The sequence below is a fragment of the Piliocolobus tephrosceles genome, chromosome 13, assembly GCF_002776525.5.
Source record: "Piliocolobus tephrosceles isolate RC106 chromosome 13, ASM277652v3, whole genome shotgun sequence".
Lineage (NCBI taxonomy): Eukaryota > Metazoa > Chordata > Mammalia > Primates > Cercopithecidae > Piliocolobus > Piliocolobus tephrosceles.
In genome coordinates, this window is record NC_045446.1 from 84699799 (window position 1) to 84719593 (window position 19795).

General features: G+C 43.1%; 1 protein-coding gene across 2 annotated transcripts in view; it reads left to right on the forward strand.

The window, feature by feature from the left end:
• The window catches only part of AMOTL1 (angiomotin like 1), a 116978-nt gene that overhangs the window by 84961 nt on the left and 12222 nt on the right, over window positions 1-19795 (forward strand). For both annotated transcript variants that reach the window (XM_023225653.1, XM_023225652.2), the window contains 3 exons: window positions 5331-5476; window positions 9136-9285; window positions 14736-14926. In XM_023225653.1, coding sequence (XP_023081421.1) covers window positions 5331-5476; window positions 9136-9285; window positions 14736-14926 — 487 coding nt within the window. The remainder of the gene's footprint in view (window positions 1-5330; window positions 5477-9135; window positions 9286-14735; window positions 14927-19795) is intronic.

Sequence of the window (19795 nt, forward strand, 5' to 3'; positions counted from 1 at the left end):
CAAACCATAGCAAACACCTATCTTTTACTTACCAAGCACTCCAGTGACTTAGACACTCCTTGAATAGCAGGCAGTAGCTGGACTCCTCTATCTCTCCAGTTACATGGGGTAGGGAAAAACTTCTCAAAAATTCATTGTATCAGAAAGCCACAGAAATGAATTCCTATGTAGGAAGTGCTGGCTTACAGGTTTGCTGTCCTCAGAAGCCCCAGCCATAAGTGGGAGCACTGAATTTGAAGCTGTAGCACAGCACATAGAGCCCTGACCTTATACACACATCCAACCTCAGTATTTCCTAACAGAAGTGGCTAAGACAGGGTCTTCTGTCCCACGGTTCAGGGTCTTCTGTCCCACGGTTCAGCTGGCAGTTAGGCTTAGTGCTCAGATAGTAATCACAGAAACAGTTTCAGCAGGGTGTCCACTTGGAACCTTACCCAGAACTGACAAAAAAGAAGGGTAAGACAGAAAGGGGACATCTTTGAATTATTGGGCCTATTTCTTTCTACCAGTTGTGTTCTTTCCTCAAGCAAGAGAGACACAAATGGGACCACCATTCAACATTGTACAAGTGTCATAGCTTGTTTTGCTTCAGTTTTCTATTTGTCAAATGGGGCTTATGGAAGGATTGTATGTTTTAAAGCTCTTGGAACAGTGACTGGGACATGGTAAGTCCCCAGGAATGTATGTTAGCTCTTGTTGTGATTTATCAAGTATTAGTATTATGTGCCAAGTCCTGTGGTAGGCATTTTACTGATACTTATTTTAATCCTCACCTGCAGTTCTGCAAAATAGATCTTGTGAGTTTCATCTGAGGAGATGGAGTCTCAGAGAGGTAAAGTCATGTGTCCAAGGTGAGCTGCTATGTGAAGGTGCCAAAATCAAACCAGGTTGGCCTGGCCACAAAGCCTGTGCCATCACTGTGCTTAAGAGTAAACAGTGTATGAGCAGACATCCTTCTATGTAAATGGGACGAGAGCCATCAAGCTAAACAGCTCCCTATGCCACACAGTTCAGGGTAATTAATATCCACTGAGTAAACAGACCATTCTGGGCAAGAATTCCCTTATGTCAACTTGCCTGTTCTAGGAATTCTCAGTATATATATTGGAGCCCTACCAAAAATTCATCACGAGACTTGTCTTTCCTGAGATCCATCCGAAGAGGCTTAGCTAATAAACTGAAGGACCTTCTTATGAGGTGGTTTCACCGTGGGACTCTCCCTTGTTATCTCCCGAAGGATGACTCCTTTGAGTGAGTCTGATACACTTCATGGTCCCCATGTCTCCAAGAGTTGGGGAGCATAGCTAGCCCACCTTGTAGGCTGACTGCCTTGAAACCCCATCTTCCTCATTCCCTGCTCTGGGTTAGTTGTCCTTCCTGTGTTCTCACAGCACCCTGTGCCTGCATCTATTAGAGCACCTTGTCACATTGCCTTTGCCCACGTCTTTGCATCTTTTCCCACCAGATCAGGTACAGAATGCTATATCCTACTCACCTCAGAGCCCCAGAATTTATCATACTTCCTGTAACAACAATAATAACCACAGTGTTATCAAAGTTGACATTCATTGGGAACTTACTGTATGCCTTTTGAAATAGGTACTACTGTGATGCTTACTTTAAAGGCAAAGAAGCTGAAGCACAAAGAGGTTTGTTTACTACCTGAGTCACAGAACCATAAGTGGAAGAGCTAGGTGTGAACCCAGGCAGTTTGATTCTAGACCCATGCTTTTAACCAGTACTCTGATGCCTCTGTGTAGTAGATGCTTCATTAGTTAATATTTGTAAATGGATACACATGTGAATGTAATTGCTATGTTTTCAGAGATATATGACCTGTGACATAACTTAAATCTGTGCAAAAATAAGCTATGTTGTAATGGAGCTCTTCTATCCCTATGCGTGCTTGGAGAGGAGGAGCAGTACAGGGCCGTGTTTGTGAACACACATTAGATATAAATGCAACTTCTATTTCTGCCATTGATGATCATCACCTCTGTGGGCAAATTACTTACCCTTTTTTTAGTGGCATTTTCCTCAGCTGGAAAATAAGAATTATGTTGCCTACCTCCTACAGAAAACTTAGAATAAAGAGACTACTATAAGTAACCATTCCTGGAACACAGTACTTATTCAACAAACATGGGAAGATATTGTTATTACTATTGTCATGAACACTGTTTTTAAAACTTTATAATTGACCACACTACTGCCTATCAGTGGACAAGGAGTTCTTAACCAGTATGAGTGATACGAAGTGATGATGCTGGAGCTTTAAGTCTAAAGTCACCAAATTCAGGACAGAGATGTTTGACCATGAATTTCAGACGTCTGCAAAACACTCCAGAAACGAATGTAGCTTTTGTCCAATCTCCACATCTTTGTCTGTCGTGTACCCTGTGGGGTTTAGCGAGCCTGGACAGAGGAAGGAACCAGAGGTATCCATGGTCAGTACCAGGCATCTGATGTGTAGCAGCTTGTAAGTGAGCAGTGGGTTCGAAGGTTGAGTGGACAACTGTATAACAAAGGCTGTTAGGAGATCACGAGGATACTGAATACCTAACAGCTAACAGGAGGTGTGATTTGTTGTTCAGTGGACACTGAACTTGGCACATAATAAAGACTCATTCATTCATTCAACAATATTTTTGAGCCAGGCGCTCTTATTGGTCCAGGGAATCAATAATAACTAAAAGTCCTGAGTACTTGGGTCCCTTTATACTTTATAAGCATCACCTTCATCAACAGCATCATCATAACAACACTGTGATGTAGATGTTACCATTGCCATTTGATAGATGAGGGAGCTGAGGCACAGAGAGGTTAAATACCTCACCTGAGGCCTCATAATTATAAAGTAGTGGGCCTAGGATTTGAATCCAGGTCTTTCTCATGCTAAAATCCTTTCTTTAGCTACACTATGATACTGCTTATCAAGCAAATAGCAAACGCTGAGATCATGTATGTATATGGCAGGGGGGTGTTGGAGGGGTCGGATGTTTGTTGACTCAGGACTATCTAAGTAGCTATCACTGTGATATAACAATAAATAATAGTCATCACTGATCTACAGAACATGATAAACTTTGGTTGTGGCTTCTGTTCTTGAGTTCAGACTATCATTTTACTGCTTCTTGTCAACATCAGTGTATACTTGGTGGCCCTCAACAAAGAGAAGAATGTTTATGCTTAGGTTGATAACCAGGTAGAAGCTCTGAGATCCTGGGGTTCATTTCCAGACTTTTCCATTACTGCTTAGTAATACCTGAGTGCCCTCCAGAGCTTGGACAAGGCCAGCAGGCACTATGACCACTGAGATATTGTCCAAACCTAGGATTAGGTGGTCAAATATCAGTGACTTTGCACAGAAAGAGTGAGGTGCTTTTGGTCCCTTCAGGGCTGTGGATGGGGGTGGGTAGCACTAGTGGGCTGCCACCGACCCCTTTGTTTAGGTCTCTCACATGCCTGTTTTCCACGGATTGGGAAGGAAGTTTTAGAGGCACCATTTCAAATGCCGCAGAAAGGGAGAAGGGGCAGTGTAGAGGGTCACTGCAGTGGGGCATAAAGAACCCAGAAATAATGCTGGCTCTGAGTCGGGATCGTGGTGGCCTCATCTTGTTTTCAGGGGATGCCATTGCTTCTAGGAAGCACAGCCACCGCTTAGCTTTACAAGTCAGCTCCTTCAGTCTGTCGATTCAGAAGCTGTTCCATTGCCCTCTGATTCCGTCGACATAATTCGACGATGCAAGGGTTGTGCAGTCAAGAAGGAAGGACATTGTACTGGGACATCAGGAAAACCAGATTCTGGCCCTGGCTCTGTCCCCACTGGCTGGGAGACCCTGGACAAGTGCCTTTGCTCCTCAGGGCTTTCCTCTTCTCAGCAATGAAGCAAAAGAGGGAGAACTGGATGTTGATGTTTCCTGTGATCCTTTCTGGCTCTAAAGTTGTGAGTTTATCTAATATTTGCAGCCTTACAGTGTCATTTTAATTTCCATGCCCTGTATTTAAAACCACATTTTTCTGCCCTGTTAGTGTGCTGCATTCTTTCTATTGCTTCAGAACACATAGTGCTGGTCCTTAATGTCTGATAACTATTCGTTAAATTAACGAATGCATATAGGCGGAAATGTGAATGCATGCAAACACTGTTAACTACTGATTAACCACTGGTGTCACTTCCAGACTTGGGTTCTTTATGGTTCAGTGAGGGTTGCTAGGAGGATTGAGATAGCCAGTATGGAACATTGCAATGGTGTGGGCACACAGAAATCCATTTCTAACTACCATTGTTGCTGCTACTATTGTGATTCTATGCCTCATTTTCTATAAATACGGAATAGTATGCGTACGGTTTTGTAACTACCTGTTTTCAATAAGGAGACTTTTTTTCATGTCACTGGTATTCTCTTATTTAATTTTAATGGCTGCATCCTATCAGAGGGTTTCTAGAAGTTTATTTGGCCAATCTCTTATGTATTGTTTGTTCAAGTTTTTCCATATTATAAGCAACGTATCTAGATAGTCTTATTTTTAAAAAACAACATATTGCTTTTGCAACATGAAAAGTATTTTCAATAAGAAATGCTCATCCTATGACACTATCGACTCTGCCTGCTTAAGCTAAAACAGTAGAGAAGTCTGTATAGGATGATGGGTAACTAAGAGCGCACCAGCCTTGGCTTCCTACATGCAAAGAGAGGCAGTGATCGCCATCATTACATTATCATTGAATGAGAGAAAAGCAGTTTTCCTAAATTTAAAGCCTTGTCCCTTTCCCCTTTTGAGCAGAAAAAGGATAAATTGTGGGCCCAGGTCATATGGGAAGAGGATCTACCTGGAGATTGGAGGCCTGAGCTTGATGCTCCCCTCTGCTGTCTAACCTCAGGCAAAGAGCTTACCTCTCTGGACTTGGTTTATTTTTCTGTGAATGAGAATGTTAAAATTATTATTAATATTACCCACTCTTTCATCACAGATTTGGAAAATGGAAGCAGGGAAGGTTGTAAGCATAAAATGTAATAGTAGATACAAGATTAAATTGAAGTATGAAAGTCAGTGTTGTAGAGAAGTGAGTTATCGAGAATATGGGGTCACTGGTTCTTTGTGTACTGTTCACAAGTGTGGCCTGGAATGTATCTAGCGTTGACAGTGGTTTTTGAGAAAACCATTACCTTCCATACCACCACTGTTAAAAGGGAGAGAAACAGCAATTCAGTCCTCCGCTATTTGCATGCTTTTTATTTTTAATCCTTGCCAGATGTAGACTGGCCATGAGCCCAGAGGGTGAGCAATTTCTGATAGAGGTAGTTTTGTTCTTGTTTCCCTTCTAGACAAAGAATTCTTGAAGGAAAAGGAGAAATTAGAAATGGAGTTAGCAGCAGTGCGGACTGCAAGTGAGGACCATCGGAGACACATTGAGATCCTGGACCAGGCTTTGAGCAATGCCCAGGCCAGGGTCATCAAGCTGGAAGAGGAGGTGAGACCAGGCTGTGGGGATTTGGTGGGGAAGAGGGGAAGCAGAGTCCAGAGGGCTTCCACTTTCTTTTCCTAACCCAACTACCTTAACCAGAGCCAATTCCAAGGAGTTAAGAAAGGGGAGGAATATGGGAAACTTCTCAAATAAAAGTGAATAAAAACAGAGTCTATGCATTCTAGAGCCAGGCAAAGTCTGAGAAGCACAGGGGAATCCCATCAGCAAAGCACTCACACTTGGTGTGAAGCCCAGCCTACAGCCCATCGGTTGACATGTGTCCTACTCAGGCGTCATGCATTGCATTTAGTAGTTTCTGATGAAATCAACCCTTTAGCTTAAGCATTATGAGGTAGCCTTTTCCTCAACCTGACTGAGGAATTAAAATGACCATTTCTGAGGTCCAAGCTAAGGAATCCAGGCTATAGATGAAGAAGAAGAAAAGGAGCAGAGGCCTAGCCAGGCAGCCAGGGGCCTGCTGCCCTGCACCTTCCAGCACCCTGCGGTGGTGGTGTCAGGTGCCTCTGTGTTACACAGGCTTACCTGAGCAGGCTTACTAAGCACTTACAAAAGTGCTAAGCTTGTTGCTGGGCACAGAGGAAACAGTATTGTTACTAACCCAACTGTTGTTGAATTAAAAAAACTCTCTCTTCAGAAAACCTCCCCCAATGCTAAGTAACAGGGATGTTTCATCAAATTTCAAACAGAAGGATAAAGCAGCTGAAGAGGAAGATGGTGGAGTAAACGAGGGTCTTGCCCTTTGGAAGCCTTTAAAACCCCATAAGTCTTGCATAGAAACTACCATTTTAATACTAGCATAAGGATCCGGGACGGCAGCCCCCATGGTATCTTCCATGTTGCCACTAAGGAACATGTCAAATATGAAAACACTTGCCACAGAAAGTGACCTCAACCCCTTAAAGACAGGAGGTCTGTTATACTTAAGGGAGGCTGGGGCTTCTCATTATTGTCATTACTGAAATGACATCTCCATCTCCATGAGTGGAGCTAAGGAAAATGGTGGTTTTTAAAATCTTTTAGTTTCAATATTTCTATTAAAGTAAGAGTTCGTTGTGAGCTTCTTGAAGACATGTTATAACAACCAATATGGGTCTTTTTTTATCATTATATTTATGTGAAATCTTTAGTTGGTTGAATGTAGCCTCCCCAGAATGTCTCATAGGTCTGCTTCCAGCATCACATCTTTCTAATTAGAGTTTCCTTTAATGGTCTTCATTCAGTTCAGATACTGAGAGCCTACTGTAATTTTCTATGATGGGTAAGAGTGAACTCTAGAGCAGACAGCTGTAAATGAGAGTCCTGGCTGTATGACCTGTCAGCTGTGTGACCTTAAGCAAGTCACATAACCTTGAAGACTTCTCATCTCTAATGGAGATAATAAAGGACTTTACCTCCTCTTCCTGTTGTTATTTGGAGGATTAAATGAGATACTACATATAAACCCAATGCTTGGCATGGTAGTGTTCCGACAGTGTTGACTGATGTAGTTACTGTTATTAATCATCCTCATCAGGATATATGCCTTGCTAGAATTAAGGTTGATACAAAGGTGAGGGAGACAGATTCCTGCCTTCAAACTTCTTGCAATTGCTAAGGATAATATTTATTCATTTAGCAAATACTTACTGGGTGCCTACTAAATGCTGAGTGCTATTCCAGGCATTGGGTACGCCCTGTTCACTCTGCCCAGCGGGGACCAAAATAGGCAAATCTCTTGGTGCTTATAGTCTAGTGGCTACACATTCAGAGAAGTATATTCAGTGGAAGTTATGGTAAGTGGTGTATGAATCACACACACACAAAATAGTTTGTCAGAGTAGGCTGCAGGAACCTTCACTTAGTAGGTCTTCAGAAGCCAGGGGAATTGAGCAATCAAAATCACAAGGAATGAAAGGGCCAGATAAAAATCGATCCTAAGAACAGATGTAAAAAAGTCTGTAAAGTTGCTCTCTCCTCCTTGAAAGGTCAAAGCATCTCCATTTTGTTCCAGTGACTTCAACTAGGACAGGATATAGGTATAACTCACAGCGGTGCTGCCTGCTGAGTCAGAAAGCTCACCTAGCAGCTAAATCACTAGCATGTTCCAACTTGCCAGTGTCATCATTGAACTCAAGATTGAATACACCCAGGTGCAGAATGACAGGAAATAGCATCTGGTGTCTTCTCACCCAGGACCAAATCAAGTCGATGCCTAAGCCTGATTTTTGGCACTAGCCAGTTCTCAGAATGCTGTCAGTATGCCCAGGATTTATGAACATGGGCCAAACCCCTAATTGGAAGAAAACAAAGTGTGAGAGTAAGAGTTGGAAGTTGTTGGTCATAATTCTAAATCCATACCTGATGTGACATTTCCATAAATTATTTTAACCTTAATTTCCATCTCCTCAGTTATTGTGTTGTTGAATATTCACTATGCACTTCCCATCTCTTCAGGGCTGCCAACTAATCTATAAAGGACTCTGAAATCTTTAGGACAAAGTTACTCCATAGATATATATAATAAGAAATTTTTTTTTATTCACACATACATAAATGGGTACACATATATATATATACATATATACCTAATTTCTCTATTATAATGGAATTTATGCTTATTATAGGAAACTTGAAAAAATATAGAAAAGAATAAAGAAGTAATTGCCATTCTGTCATATAGATAAGCATGCTTAATGCTCTAAGTATTTCAGTCCTGCCTTTTTTTCATGGATAGATAGACATCATTATGATAATGTTGTATATAATTTTTGATTCTGGATTTTTCACTTGACATTGTAGAATGAGCATTTCTTCATGATATCAAAAACACTTTTTTTAGTTCTATTTATTTTATGTTATTTTTAATTTTACTTTAAGTTCCGGAATACAAGTGCAGAACGTGTAGATTTGTTACATAGGTATACATGTGCCATGGTGGTTTGCTGCACCTATCAACCCATCATCCAGGTTGTAAGCCTCACATGCATTAGCTATTTGTCCTAATCCTCTCCCTCCCCTCACCCCTACCCCCCAACTTGCCCCAGTGTGTTTTGTTACCTCCCTGTGCCTATGTGTTCTCATTGTTCAGCTCCCTCTTACAAGGGAGAACATGCGATGTTTTGTTTTCTGTTCCTGTGTTAGTTTGCTGAGAATAATGGCTTCCAGCTTCATCCACGTCCCTGCAAAGGACATGATCTCATTCCTTTTTATGGCTGCATAGTATTCCATGATGTATATGTGCCACATTTTCTTCATCCAGTCTATCATTGATGGGCATTTGGGTTGTTTCCATGTCTTTACTATTGTAAATAGTGCTGCAATAAATATACGTGCAAAAACTCTTTACCTCACTTCCAGTGCCTGAAAATGCAGTAATTATTAAGCAATAAACAAATATTGAGCTCAAAGCTGCACAAATTACCAAAAGCAGGTACCCCAGTAGGGTCTTCAATTTCATACATCCTAGCCATCGTAGGTATAACTGGCAGCCTATGTGTAAATCTTTTCTGTTCCAGTGCACTTGAAGGATAGGAGTAGAGAGGTGGGAGGTACCTGCACCTGTAGTTTAAATAGGATCTCCAGGTAATCTGACCCTACCTCCTCCACCCCAGCTTTGAGAATCAGTGGTCTAAATTCTGTGCTCTTTTTTGCTCTTCTCCACTCAGTTACGAGAGAAGCAAGCATATGTTGAGAAAGTCGAGAAGTTGCAGCAGGCCCTGACCCAGCTGCAGTCTGCATGTGAGAAGCGAGAGCAGATGGAGCGGAGACTGCGGACTTGGCTGGAGAGAGAGCTGGATGCACTGAGAACCCAGCAGGTAAGGAACTGGGCATAGACTGGTGAAAGAATTAGATGTGTTCACTCAGCAAATGTATGGAACATCTACCATGGACCAGATGCTGCACCTTGCTCCCAGGATTCAGAGGGAAACAAGAACTCCCTGTCCTCAGTGAACCCATACAACGACCAGGAGAGAAGGCGAGCAGTCCACTTACTGGAGTGACAGATGTCTTCACAGAGAGAAAGTGGTCACCAGCTTGGGGCTAGGGAGAGGGGAATGCAGCATTAGATGACTTCAGAGAGGAGGACATTTGAGCTGGACATTGAAAGATGAGTTTGTTGGGTATTTGAGGGCAAGAACATCATAGGTAGTGGGAGAATATGGTAAAGGACAGGGCCATGAAACGACATGGCAGGTCCAGGGCAGCAGGGTGCAGGTAGCTAGGGGAGAATGCCCAGTGCAGTGGCTGGAGAGGAGACTAAGGCCACTTGTGGAGGGCATTTGGTCAAGCTGAGAGACTGGGCTTTTTCCCTGTAGTCAGCAGAGTACCAACAACTGGGAGGTTTTTAAGCTGGAGAGAAATATGGTGCAAGAGATCGGGGAGAGAGCCCTCTGATGTCAGAGGACCATCCAGAGGGTGGATGTTAAAAGTCACAGAGGCCAGCCTGAAGGTTGTTGGTGCAGCATAGGGTGTAGTGACAGTGAGAACTTGTGGAGGAGTTGAAGGGAAGAGCCAATAAGAGGTGACATGAGTAGCACATGATGATCAGTGAGTTTTCAGAGGTAAAGGAGAGGAAGGGATGTAGGACCATCCCTAGAAAATAATATTGGCCATAAGCTCCTATTCCTGCTGCCTGTCCTTCTCTGTAACTCAGCTATGAGTTAGCACAGAATGAAAAGCCAAGCCTGGAGTTCACCTGCACCACAGCAAACAGGAAGAAGACTGGTCAAAGCTCCTGGCCCCAGACAAGCCTGTCCACCATCACCCAGCATGATGAGCAGAGGCCTTTATGCAGCTGGTGAAGGGTGTGCTCTAAATTGGGATACCAGGGAAATGCAAGGCAGGGCCCCATGGAATTATCTACTGGATAGGGCATAGTGGTTGTGGTTAAAACACTTGAAAACACTTGAGCGCATGCACTCAGGCCAGCTCAGCCCTCTCGCAGGGCAGGCCCATACAGTTCCCTCTGGGTGTGTGCATTTGGCTGGAGAAGGAGGTGTTAGTGAGATTGCCCAGAAAACTAAGAAACCCACCTCCGCCTCCCACTGTCTTGGCTTGGTGGACAGCTCATAAGAAAAGGCAGATCTGTCTGTGGACTTCTAATACTGATAAACTGTGCCACATACTTTGGCACAGAGTTACACCCTTCAGCTGTTCTCTATTGCTCAGTTGCTGAGATCTTCGCTTCCCCAACTGAGGACAGGGGTTCTCCCTGGTTCCATGTACGGCACTGGCCCACAGTAGACACTGATGAATCTTTCTTTGGCTGACCAAATGGGCACATCTTGGTTCTTAGAGCACAAAAACAATGTTCCTTCCCGGTTAATATGCTGTCCACACCCTACAGTTAGATTACTTCTTCTTGGCCTTCTGAATGCTGTGAAACCAGACTTACCTCCGTTATCCTTGTTGTTTATCAAGAAGAAACATAATGTTAGAATTATTTGAAAAGTATCATAATTGCCACAGAGGATAGTTGGCTGTATGCACACTCAGACCCATGCACGCTCACCCACACAGTTTCCTCAGGCAGGCAGAAACAACATTCCTGCTGTGCATGAAGGCTGCCGACAGGCTGAGGAGCACCAGTGGGGGACAGAAATTTCAGAATTGAGGCTCTCCTGGGAAATTACTCTGCTTTCATTTTGAATTTGTGTTTGGGAGCTGATGGCAGACCCCCAGCTGTATATGGCTGACATGAGACCAAAGAGGAGGAGACAGTCTCTAAACAGAACTGTGATGCTCAGCATCTCTTTAAAAATAACATTACAGTTTGTTGTTGTTGTTGTTGTTGTTGTTGTTTTAATGAGAGCATTAATCTGCCTCCTATGATATGAAATACATTCAGCGATTATTTCCCTGTTGCTCTTGATACTCATTAAAAAGATAAGTAGAGGTTGAGTATCCCTAATCTGAATTGCTTGGGACCTGAAGCGTTTTGGGTTTTGTATTTTCAGGTTTGGGATGCTCAGCCTTCTTATTTTTTTTCCTGTAATACTTCATTTTCTGATTTTCCAAGTAAGCATACATTATCTTATAACCGAAAAAAGGTTAAAACGTTGTTACAAAAAAATCAACTGGAAACATCTTGAGGTTTTTACTAGTTCCATGTGGCAGATACTGTAAAAAGGGCAAAGTGTGTCTAAACTCATTTTTGGGGACTGTGGGCTGGTCTGGGGGGCAGCTCTGCTGGCCTCACCAGGGATGACTCGGAGTCTACTTGAGAACATGGGTCATGTGAGGAACTCAGCCTGTCCGGGAAAGGGGATCCAGGGCCTCTCTGATCCCCTCCTCCTCATTCACCCTCACGCAACTCATGAATGTGCCTGCCAGTTCTTGGGCAGCAGCCTCGGGCAGCCTCGAGAAAGACTTCCGCCATCCACGCCACACCCTGTTCCTTTATCCCTGTGTCCAAGGCAGTTATCTGACAGCTTTAGAAAGCATGCTGGGGTCCCACTGTCACAAAGCTCCTGGTCATCTCCACCCTCAACAGAACAATAGACCAACCACATGGACTCACCACTTCCCATTGGGCACGATTCTGAAGAGACTTTTGAGAGTGCGGCTTAGAGTTCTTGTTGATTCAACAGCCCAGACAAGGGCTCTGCCCTTTGACTTATGCCAGAACACAGCTGACCCCGTCTACTTGGCCCCCTCTAACAACACAGAGCCCTCAAGTCAGCTCCAATTATTTCTTCTGGACCTTTCCAGAAGGGCTGGTACACTGAGGATGAGCAGAGAGGGATGGAATCGTGTGTTGATTTCGAGCATGGGCCCCAGGGTTAAACCAGCCACAGTTGAATCCTACCTCCCACCAGAAAAGTAGCCTAGAGTAAGTCATCTTTCTGAACCTCAACTTCCTTATCTATAAAGTGAGGCAAATAAATTATACTTACCTCACACTTGTAACTGCAAATAAAATCTGAACAAAGTGCTTATTGGAATGCCTTGCACTTAGCAACTGATTAAAAACAAATCACTCTCACTGCTGTTTTTTCATTGCCATCAGTACCTTCAGCATCATTTGAAGTTTTAGGGCATTCGTTGGTACCCTCTCCCAAATTCCGCCATTACCCCAGATTTTCCAGCCTCATTGAGAAAAAGGTCAACAGAAGTGTGGCATACTGAAGGGGGATGGAGGGAGAAAGATAGGTTGGGACAATAGGACTAGCAGAAAGAAAAGCTCTTAATCAACAGTTCCTGTTTTATAAGCAGTTGCCCCTCTACCATGGGAGGTCAAATAGTGCTTCAGCATCATTAGAAACTGAGAGGGAAGTGAAAGAGAAAAAAGATAAAAGAGAGAGGGGAATTTACATTTTTAAGAAGTCACAGTTGTATCTCTTTTACAAAGAGCTCAAATTAATTTTCACATCTTACTTCCACAGTAGTCATACGAGAAAGAAGAGAGAAGGTTCTTGAAGAATGTGCTTTAAAAGAGAAATGAGGCACAGGGAAGTTAAAGGGACCAACCCAAGGTCATGTAGCTGATGAGGACATTCCTCCCACGTGAACACATTGAGGGGGAAGACTTAATCTGTAGTGTTCACTGTTGCATCCCTGGCACATGATACATGCTCAGTCAATACTTGCCGTCTAGCTGACTGGGCGGTAGAAGCTGGCCCACCTGACCATCAATCTGTTTTTCTCGGTAGCACATTTACCCATTAGACCATGCTAGCTCTGTACCCTTGAATGCTGACATTCATGCATTTATGTAAATAACTCTTAATGACATGAATTGGGGGGGGCTATGAAGAGTTGTCATGATCTCATGTGAGGTTAAGAGGATTCTGCAAAAATAAGCCAGCTGAGATGGTAACAGAAGGGATTTAGATAGAAACTGACAAGCATAGATGGCAGCTTAGTGAGGCCATGGGAGATTTTTCTTGGAAAGTTTCTAAAAATAAGGGAGCGTCTCATCTCGCTGTACTGGTTCATTTGTTCTCCTGCCTGAGGCTAGGTGCCTAGCCAGATGGAGTCAGTGCCCTTCCTGCACAGGTCAGGTGAGGATAGGTGTGCCCTTCTCCTGTGTTCCTACTTAAAAAGTTGGTCACTGGCAAGATACCACTTCCTAGAATAATTTATATTTGTAGCTTTAAAAAAATTGAATAAAAACAAAATTTGGTTTACAAAAAATCCATAGACCCATTTCTTTTTTCCTCTCTGATACGATTAGATTCCATCAGTACAGCTCGACTGCCCAGCTGTTGCTATGGGTAATTCCCCAGTCGTTTTCTTAATCTAGGGGATTATGTGGTTCTGGGTGAAGCATTCACATGCCTCTCATCTTGCACCCAGCTCTGCGTTTAAAATTTGCAATCACTGGAAAACATGAGGGGAATGTGTACCCCAGGATGTAGACTATCTGGGATGAAATCATTCTCCCTGGAGTACTAGGGAGCCTGGTCCACACTCTGACTGGGCCCCTAACCCTGAGACCCCGAGATGACCTCTCTCTGCTGCTGCTCTGAAAGCAGAACTTTCTCAGAACGCTGACTTCTTCTGTGTCATGCTCTTTAGAGGAAATAGTGTACCTAATTAAAGGAAAAAGATTCTGAAGTATGAACATCCTCAGTTTGTAAGCAATCCAGAAAATGACTTTATTTTCTCTTATTGACACAGATGAAAAGAAAAGACTGAAAAATGAGCTTGCCTTATGCTAGAGGTCTTCTGCTTTCATATGCATTATCTAGTTTGATTCTCATTCTCAGGCCTCTGAGTGGGGCAGGTATGAATACCTCCTTTCCCAGCATTGCAGTTAGGGAGCATGCAAGTTAGGGCATCTCCCACTTCCTTTGTCTTCCATTTCCCCCGCCAGCCTTAGGGGAAACAAACAGCTGGAATCACTTTGTGGAATTCTGGAGAAAGTACCCTAGACCAGGAGGCCAAGACTTAATTCCTATTCTTGCTTTTGGTGTAATTAACTGCATGCCATTTGACAAGCCACTTCTTGTCATGCAAAGGCCTTGACCTGCAGAGATAGACCCAGGTTTGAATCCTGACTCTACTACTGATTAGCTGAGGGACATTGCATCATTAATGTAATCCCTCAGAAACTTCATTTCTCATTTGTAAAACTGGGATAATATTGTCTGTTTTGCAGAACACCGTGAGAATTAACTACAATAGAGGAATTTGGAGGTGAAGTAGCATGGTGTGTGAATTGCTGCAGGATCTGGGGAACTTCATCTGTTCTGTATGGGCAGTTGTGTAGACAGCATTGATGTGGTTTTGAGCATCAAGATGTTTTTTTCTACTCCTTCAGAAACATGGAAATGGCCAGCCAGCCAACGTGCCGGAATACAATGCCCCAGCCCTCCTGGAACTTGTGCGGGAGAAGGAGGAACGGATCCTGGCCCTGGAGGCCGACATGACAAAGTGGGAGCAGAAGTACCTGGAGGAGAGCACCATCCGACACTTTGCTATGAATGCCGCGGCCACCGCAGCAGCTGAGAGGTGAGACCAGTGGAACTCTGGTGGTCGTAAAAGCAATCAAAGCAAAACAAACAGGCTATCCAGAGAGGCCCAAGACCCATCCTAGGGAGTGAGGTCAGCTAAAAATTATTTTTAAGTGGTTATAGTGCTAGTTGGAGAGCAAAGTGGTATAACATTTCTAGAGGGTAATTTGGCAATATATATTTTCCCTTTGAGTCCACAATTCTAGTTCTAGACATTTTTCTTTTAAAAATCATATAAGTGGGCCGGGCGCGGTGGCTCAAGCCTGTAATCCCAGCACTTTGGGAGGCCGAGACGGGCGGATCACGAGGTCAGGAGATCGAGACCATCCTGGCTAACACGGTGAAACCCCGTCTCTACTAAAAATACAAAAACTAGCCGGGCGAGGTGGCGGGCGCCTGTAGTCCCAGCTACTCGGGAGGCTGAGGCAGGAGAATGGCGTAAACCCAGGAGGCGGAGCTTGCAGTGAGCTGAGATCCGGTCACTGCACTCCAGTCCGGGCGACAGAGCGAGACTCCGCCTCAAAAAAAAAAAAAAATCATATAAGTGCCTGAAGATGAATGTCTAAAGAGTTAATCTCAGTGTTGTTGAAAATATCAATACATTTAACACAGCCTAGATTTCGACAAGAGGAGGTTCATTTAATAATTTAAAGTACATCACACAGTGGAATACTGTGCAATCACCAAGAATGATGTTGTGAAAGTATATTTAAGGCACTTTTTAATGCTGGGTTTATATCATGGGCCAAACTAGAAGAATAGATAATCCTCATAGCAGCCCTGAGAGCAAGTATATTATTATCATCTTCATTTTACAAGCAAAGAAAATGAGGCTTAGAGAGGTACCGTGGTTGACTCCTAATCACACTGGTAGTGGGTGGTGGGCCGTGTGTCAAATGGAGATCTGCCTGCTTGAAAACTGATTTCATTTAGTTTGAAATTCTTTTCTGCTACTGTCAGTTTTTACCTCAGTTGCCTTACTTCTTTTTGTAGGGGCACAACTTATCTGTCTTTATAAACTAGCTCAAAGTGTGCAGTAATTCACAAAAAAAAAGCTCCTAAATGTTCTGTTAAAACATACTGTTGTCAGAGTGAGCAAGGCACTCTTCTCCTTTGGCCACTGGATCTCAGCTGCATGCATAGTCGCTGCACACACGTGGGTGGCTGTGCACAGGACCAATCCAGCCCCTCACTGCCTGCCACCCAGTTTGCTTTCTGCCCATAAGTTATATTGGGCATTTAACTTAAAGTTGTTTGGAATTCACCAAAATTTAGGGTCAATTTATGTGGAAAGGATCCTCAAATTTCAAAGGAGCATCCAGAAAATGGGACTTCTTAATAAATAAGGGCTATGGTGCTATTTGGATGACAGGACATGAACTGAGGAGGAGTAAAAGCCACATTGCCTTGGGATGGGTTACTATATTTTTAATGACTATGAGAAGGCCTGTTGGGGTGGAGAGGGGATACTCTTGAAGTTATTCACTGGCTGTCAGGCTCATTACTGAAGTAGGGGAGAATCCCCAGTAGTATGCTCAGATGTTAGCTCCAGGAATTGGAGAAAGCAGTGCCACCATTCGGGCGTTAGTGTCTGCAGTGGGCGCCACAGCACACTTGCACCGAGAAAGACCTGCAGACTTATGTGGAAAATGACCATTTGGGAATCATTTTTCTGTGCTTCCACGTTGTTTATGCGTGTCTACACTTTGACGGGAAGCAACCTGCAGTATCCATGAGAGTGAGACTTTGGGATTAGGGATAGACACTTGAGATGGTGCGGTGAAGCTCCGGGGTACTGGGTTAAGAGCTGGAGGGAAGTCACAGCCTCCAGTTCAGCCCTTGCAGTATATGGATGGGCACAGGGAAGCCTTTTGAAACATTGGCTGATTTTTACATAATTAAAATGTTTTTTTTTTTCAGCTTTTTGTTTTCTAAGCTAATAACTAAATTTCCTCTCTCATTCCGAGGAAGAGAACAGGTCATCACAAAGTCACAAAGGGACCTGGCCTTCTTAGACATGTGTGGTCTAGTGCACTGCTATGCGCGGTTGCCCTGGGAGTTTCCTTCCTCCCTGTGATTGTAATGGAAAGAACGCTGCACAGGGAGGCAGGACACCTGCGCTCAGGGCTTCTCCCTCCCTTCCTGACTGTGCGTGTGTGATCCAGGACAAGCCCTTCTGAGTGTCACTTACATCACATGTGAAATATAAATGATGGGAGCAGGGAACCTGACCACATTGCTCTGGCTGAGGACACTAAAGCCCCAGTAGCAGTGTAAATGTGTGACCTTGGAGGAATGACACAGGGGCTTCCACGTGTCATTGTTGTTTCAACATCTGTGGGTTTATTGCGTTAGATGTCTGTTTGGGATCCTGGGCCCTGAGAGTATGAATGGGACTAGAAAGTAAAAATCAGGGGTGGGGTAATGAATGGGTCCAAAGCATAAACCCTGTAGTGGGCAGAGGAGGGAGGGTGGGGGGCGAGTAGAACCACAGACCCAATCACAATCACCCACTCACAGGATTCTAGGCCCAGCCTTGTTCTTATCCTTTGTGCAAGGGGAAATTACTCTTACCCCAGACAGCAGGAGTTCTGTGGGATTTACCCAGTCCCACTGTTCCCCTTCTCTGCCTTATTTGGAGTCTTGGATGGGTAGAGGGAGCCCCTTTCCATCCCCGTCACCCCGCCTTCTTTGCTTTTACACATATTTATTAAGCATCTAATAATACTGTGAGCAACTACCCTCCCCATTTCAGACTGCCCCTTCTGGGTGGGGGAATAGGTTCAGAGAACCTCAGATAGTTAGCCCCAATCTTAATGTTCTTTTCAAAGAAAACCTCTGTCATTTCAGCGTTGCTTTTTTCCTTTCAGTAAGAGAAAAAAGGAAAATGATGCATTTTTGAGAAAGGTACACATTTTGAGCTCTTATTGACTAGGTGCTAAATGGCCACAGACAAATTGGTAAAAATGACTATTTCCAGCCATTAGTTTTGTGACTTTTCAACTACGGATGCATGCTTTATATTTATAAGCAGTGATTTTTAAACAAAGGAAATAACTTATGTACACCAACTGGTTTTCGCATCTTGATGCTGTTGGTCAGAATTTTTAGAGAGTCAGCTTATCTTGTATGTATGCAGAAGGTTTTGAAAATTTTTAAAAATTTCAAAGCAATGTAATATTTCTTTCAGAGTTTTATATGTTTACTGTCTAAGTTGCTTTTATCTAATTGTGTTTGCTATCCTTACTTGGCAATGTAAACATGAATTTTTAGATTTGTTTCCAGCTCCATGTAAAGTCTCCAAAAGTAAATTTGTTGAAAATGTTTCTAGCCACTAATTTCTATATTGATGATTTTGTGCACCATAGTGTGAATTTATAATTTTACAAATATGTTTAAAGCATTTTGTTTGCTTTCTACATCACTTGGCCTTTAGTGTATTTTCAATGACACTTTGCACTTTTCTGAGCCACATTCTCACATATGCCCTCTGGTTTGTTTTTATCTTTATTCATCTTTGCTGAGACCTTATTCTTAAAGACATATGAAACTTGCAGGAGTATAGAGTGATGGTTAGGGGCATGGACTTTGGAGTCATAAATACCTGCCTTAGAATCAATTTTCACTATTCACTAACTGAGTATTCTTGGCAATGTCACCTCACCCTGCTTTCTTCATCTAGAAATTGAGGATAATAATACCTCGTGCACAAGCTGGGAGAACTAAGTGAGAGACCATGTGTACCATGCCCTACCCAGTCCCTGTGTGAAGTTAATGCCCATTAATATTGATGGCTGTCATTAAAGAGGCCTCAATTTTTCTGTTTTGGGCTAGTCTGTAAAAAAAAAAAAAAAAAAGCTTTAAAGTTTTCAGGCCAGTCACGGTGGCTCACATCTGTAATCCTAGCACTCTGGTAAGCCAAGGCAGTTGAATCACCTGAGGTCAGGAGTTCAAGACCAGCCTGACCAACATGGTGAAACCCCGTCTCTACTAAAAATACAAAATTAGCCAGATGTGGTGACGCATGTCTGTAATCCCAGCTACTTGGACGACTGAGACAGGAGAATTGCTTGAACTCAGGAGGCGGAGGTTGCAGTGAGCTGAGATCGTGCCACTGCACTCCAGTCTGGGCAACAAGAATGAAACTCCACCTCAAAAAAAAAAAAAAAAAAAAAAAAAAAGTTTTTCAGTATGATTGTACATTGGAATATGAAGTTAAAAAGATGTAAAATACTTGGCTACATTATGTCTTACTAATTAAGTACTCATGTAGTCAGAGCCATTATTGTGCCTTTCATCTTGAGATATATCACTTAGATGACGCAGTGATCTTATTTTTACTAATCATTGTTAGCAGCAATTGTAAAAACCAGTGGCAGGAATAATTATCTGTGACTGGTTGTTTATAGTCAGACAGATGCTTGCAGTGAAATTACTTCTTAATTTACTTGTGTCTGCCCTTGCCCTCACTGCACCCACCTCACCTGAACTTGTCAAGGACAGTGTCTGCCTTCATCTTTCTGCCCTGAGCCCTGGGATGCCTATTACCTTGTCCTGACCTGCATCCCAGGCAGGGCCCATAAAACAAGAAGTGAGAGAATACAACATGAACGAAGACTTCAGCTTGGAGCCTCACTCTGTGAGAGGACCAGTCTCAGTTTTAAGTATTTACTGAGCCCCCATTTTACTGTAAAATACTGAAGTAGGCATTCTATGCTATATGGGTGATAAACAGAAATAAAACCTAAACTCTGATTGGAAAGGTGAGGTATAGGACAAGCATGAAAAAGTACAACCATGGAAATACCAACAAATATAATAATAATAATAATCGTGTCCGTATGTTAGTAGATTAAATCTCTAGGTA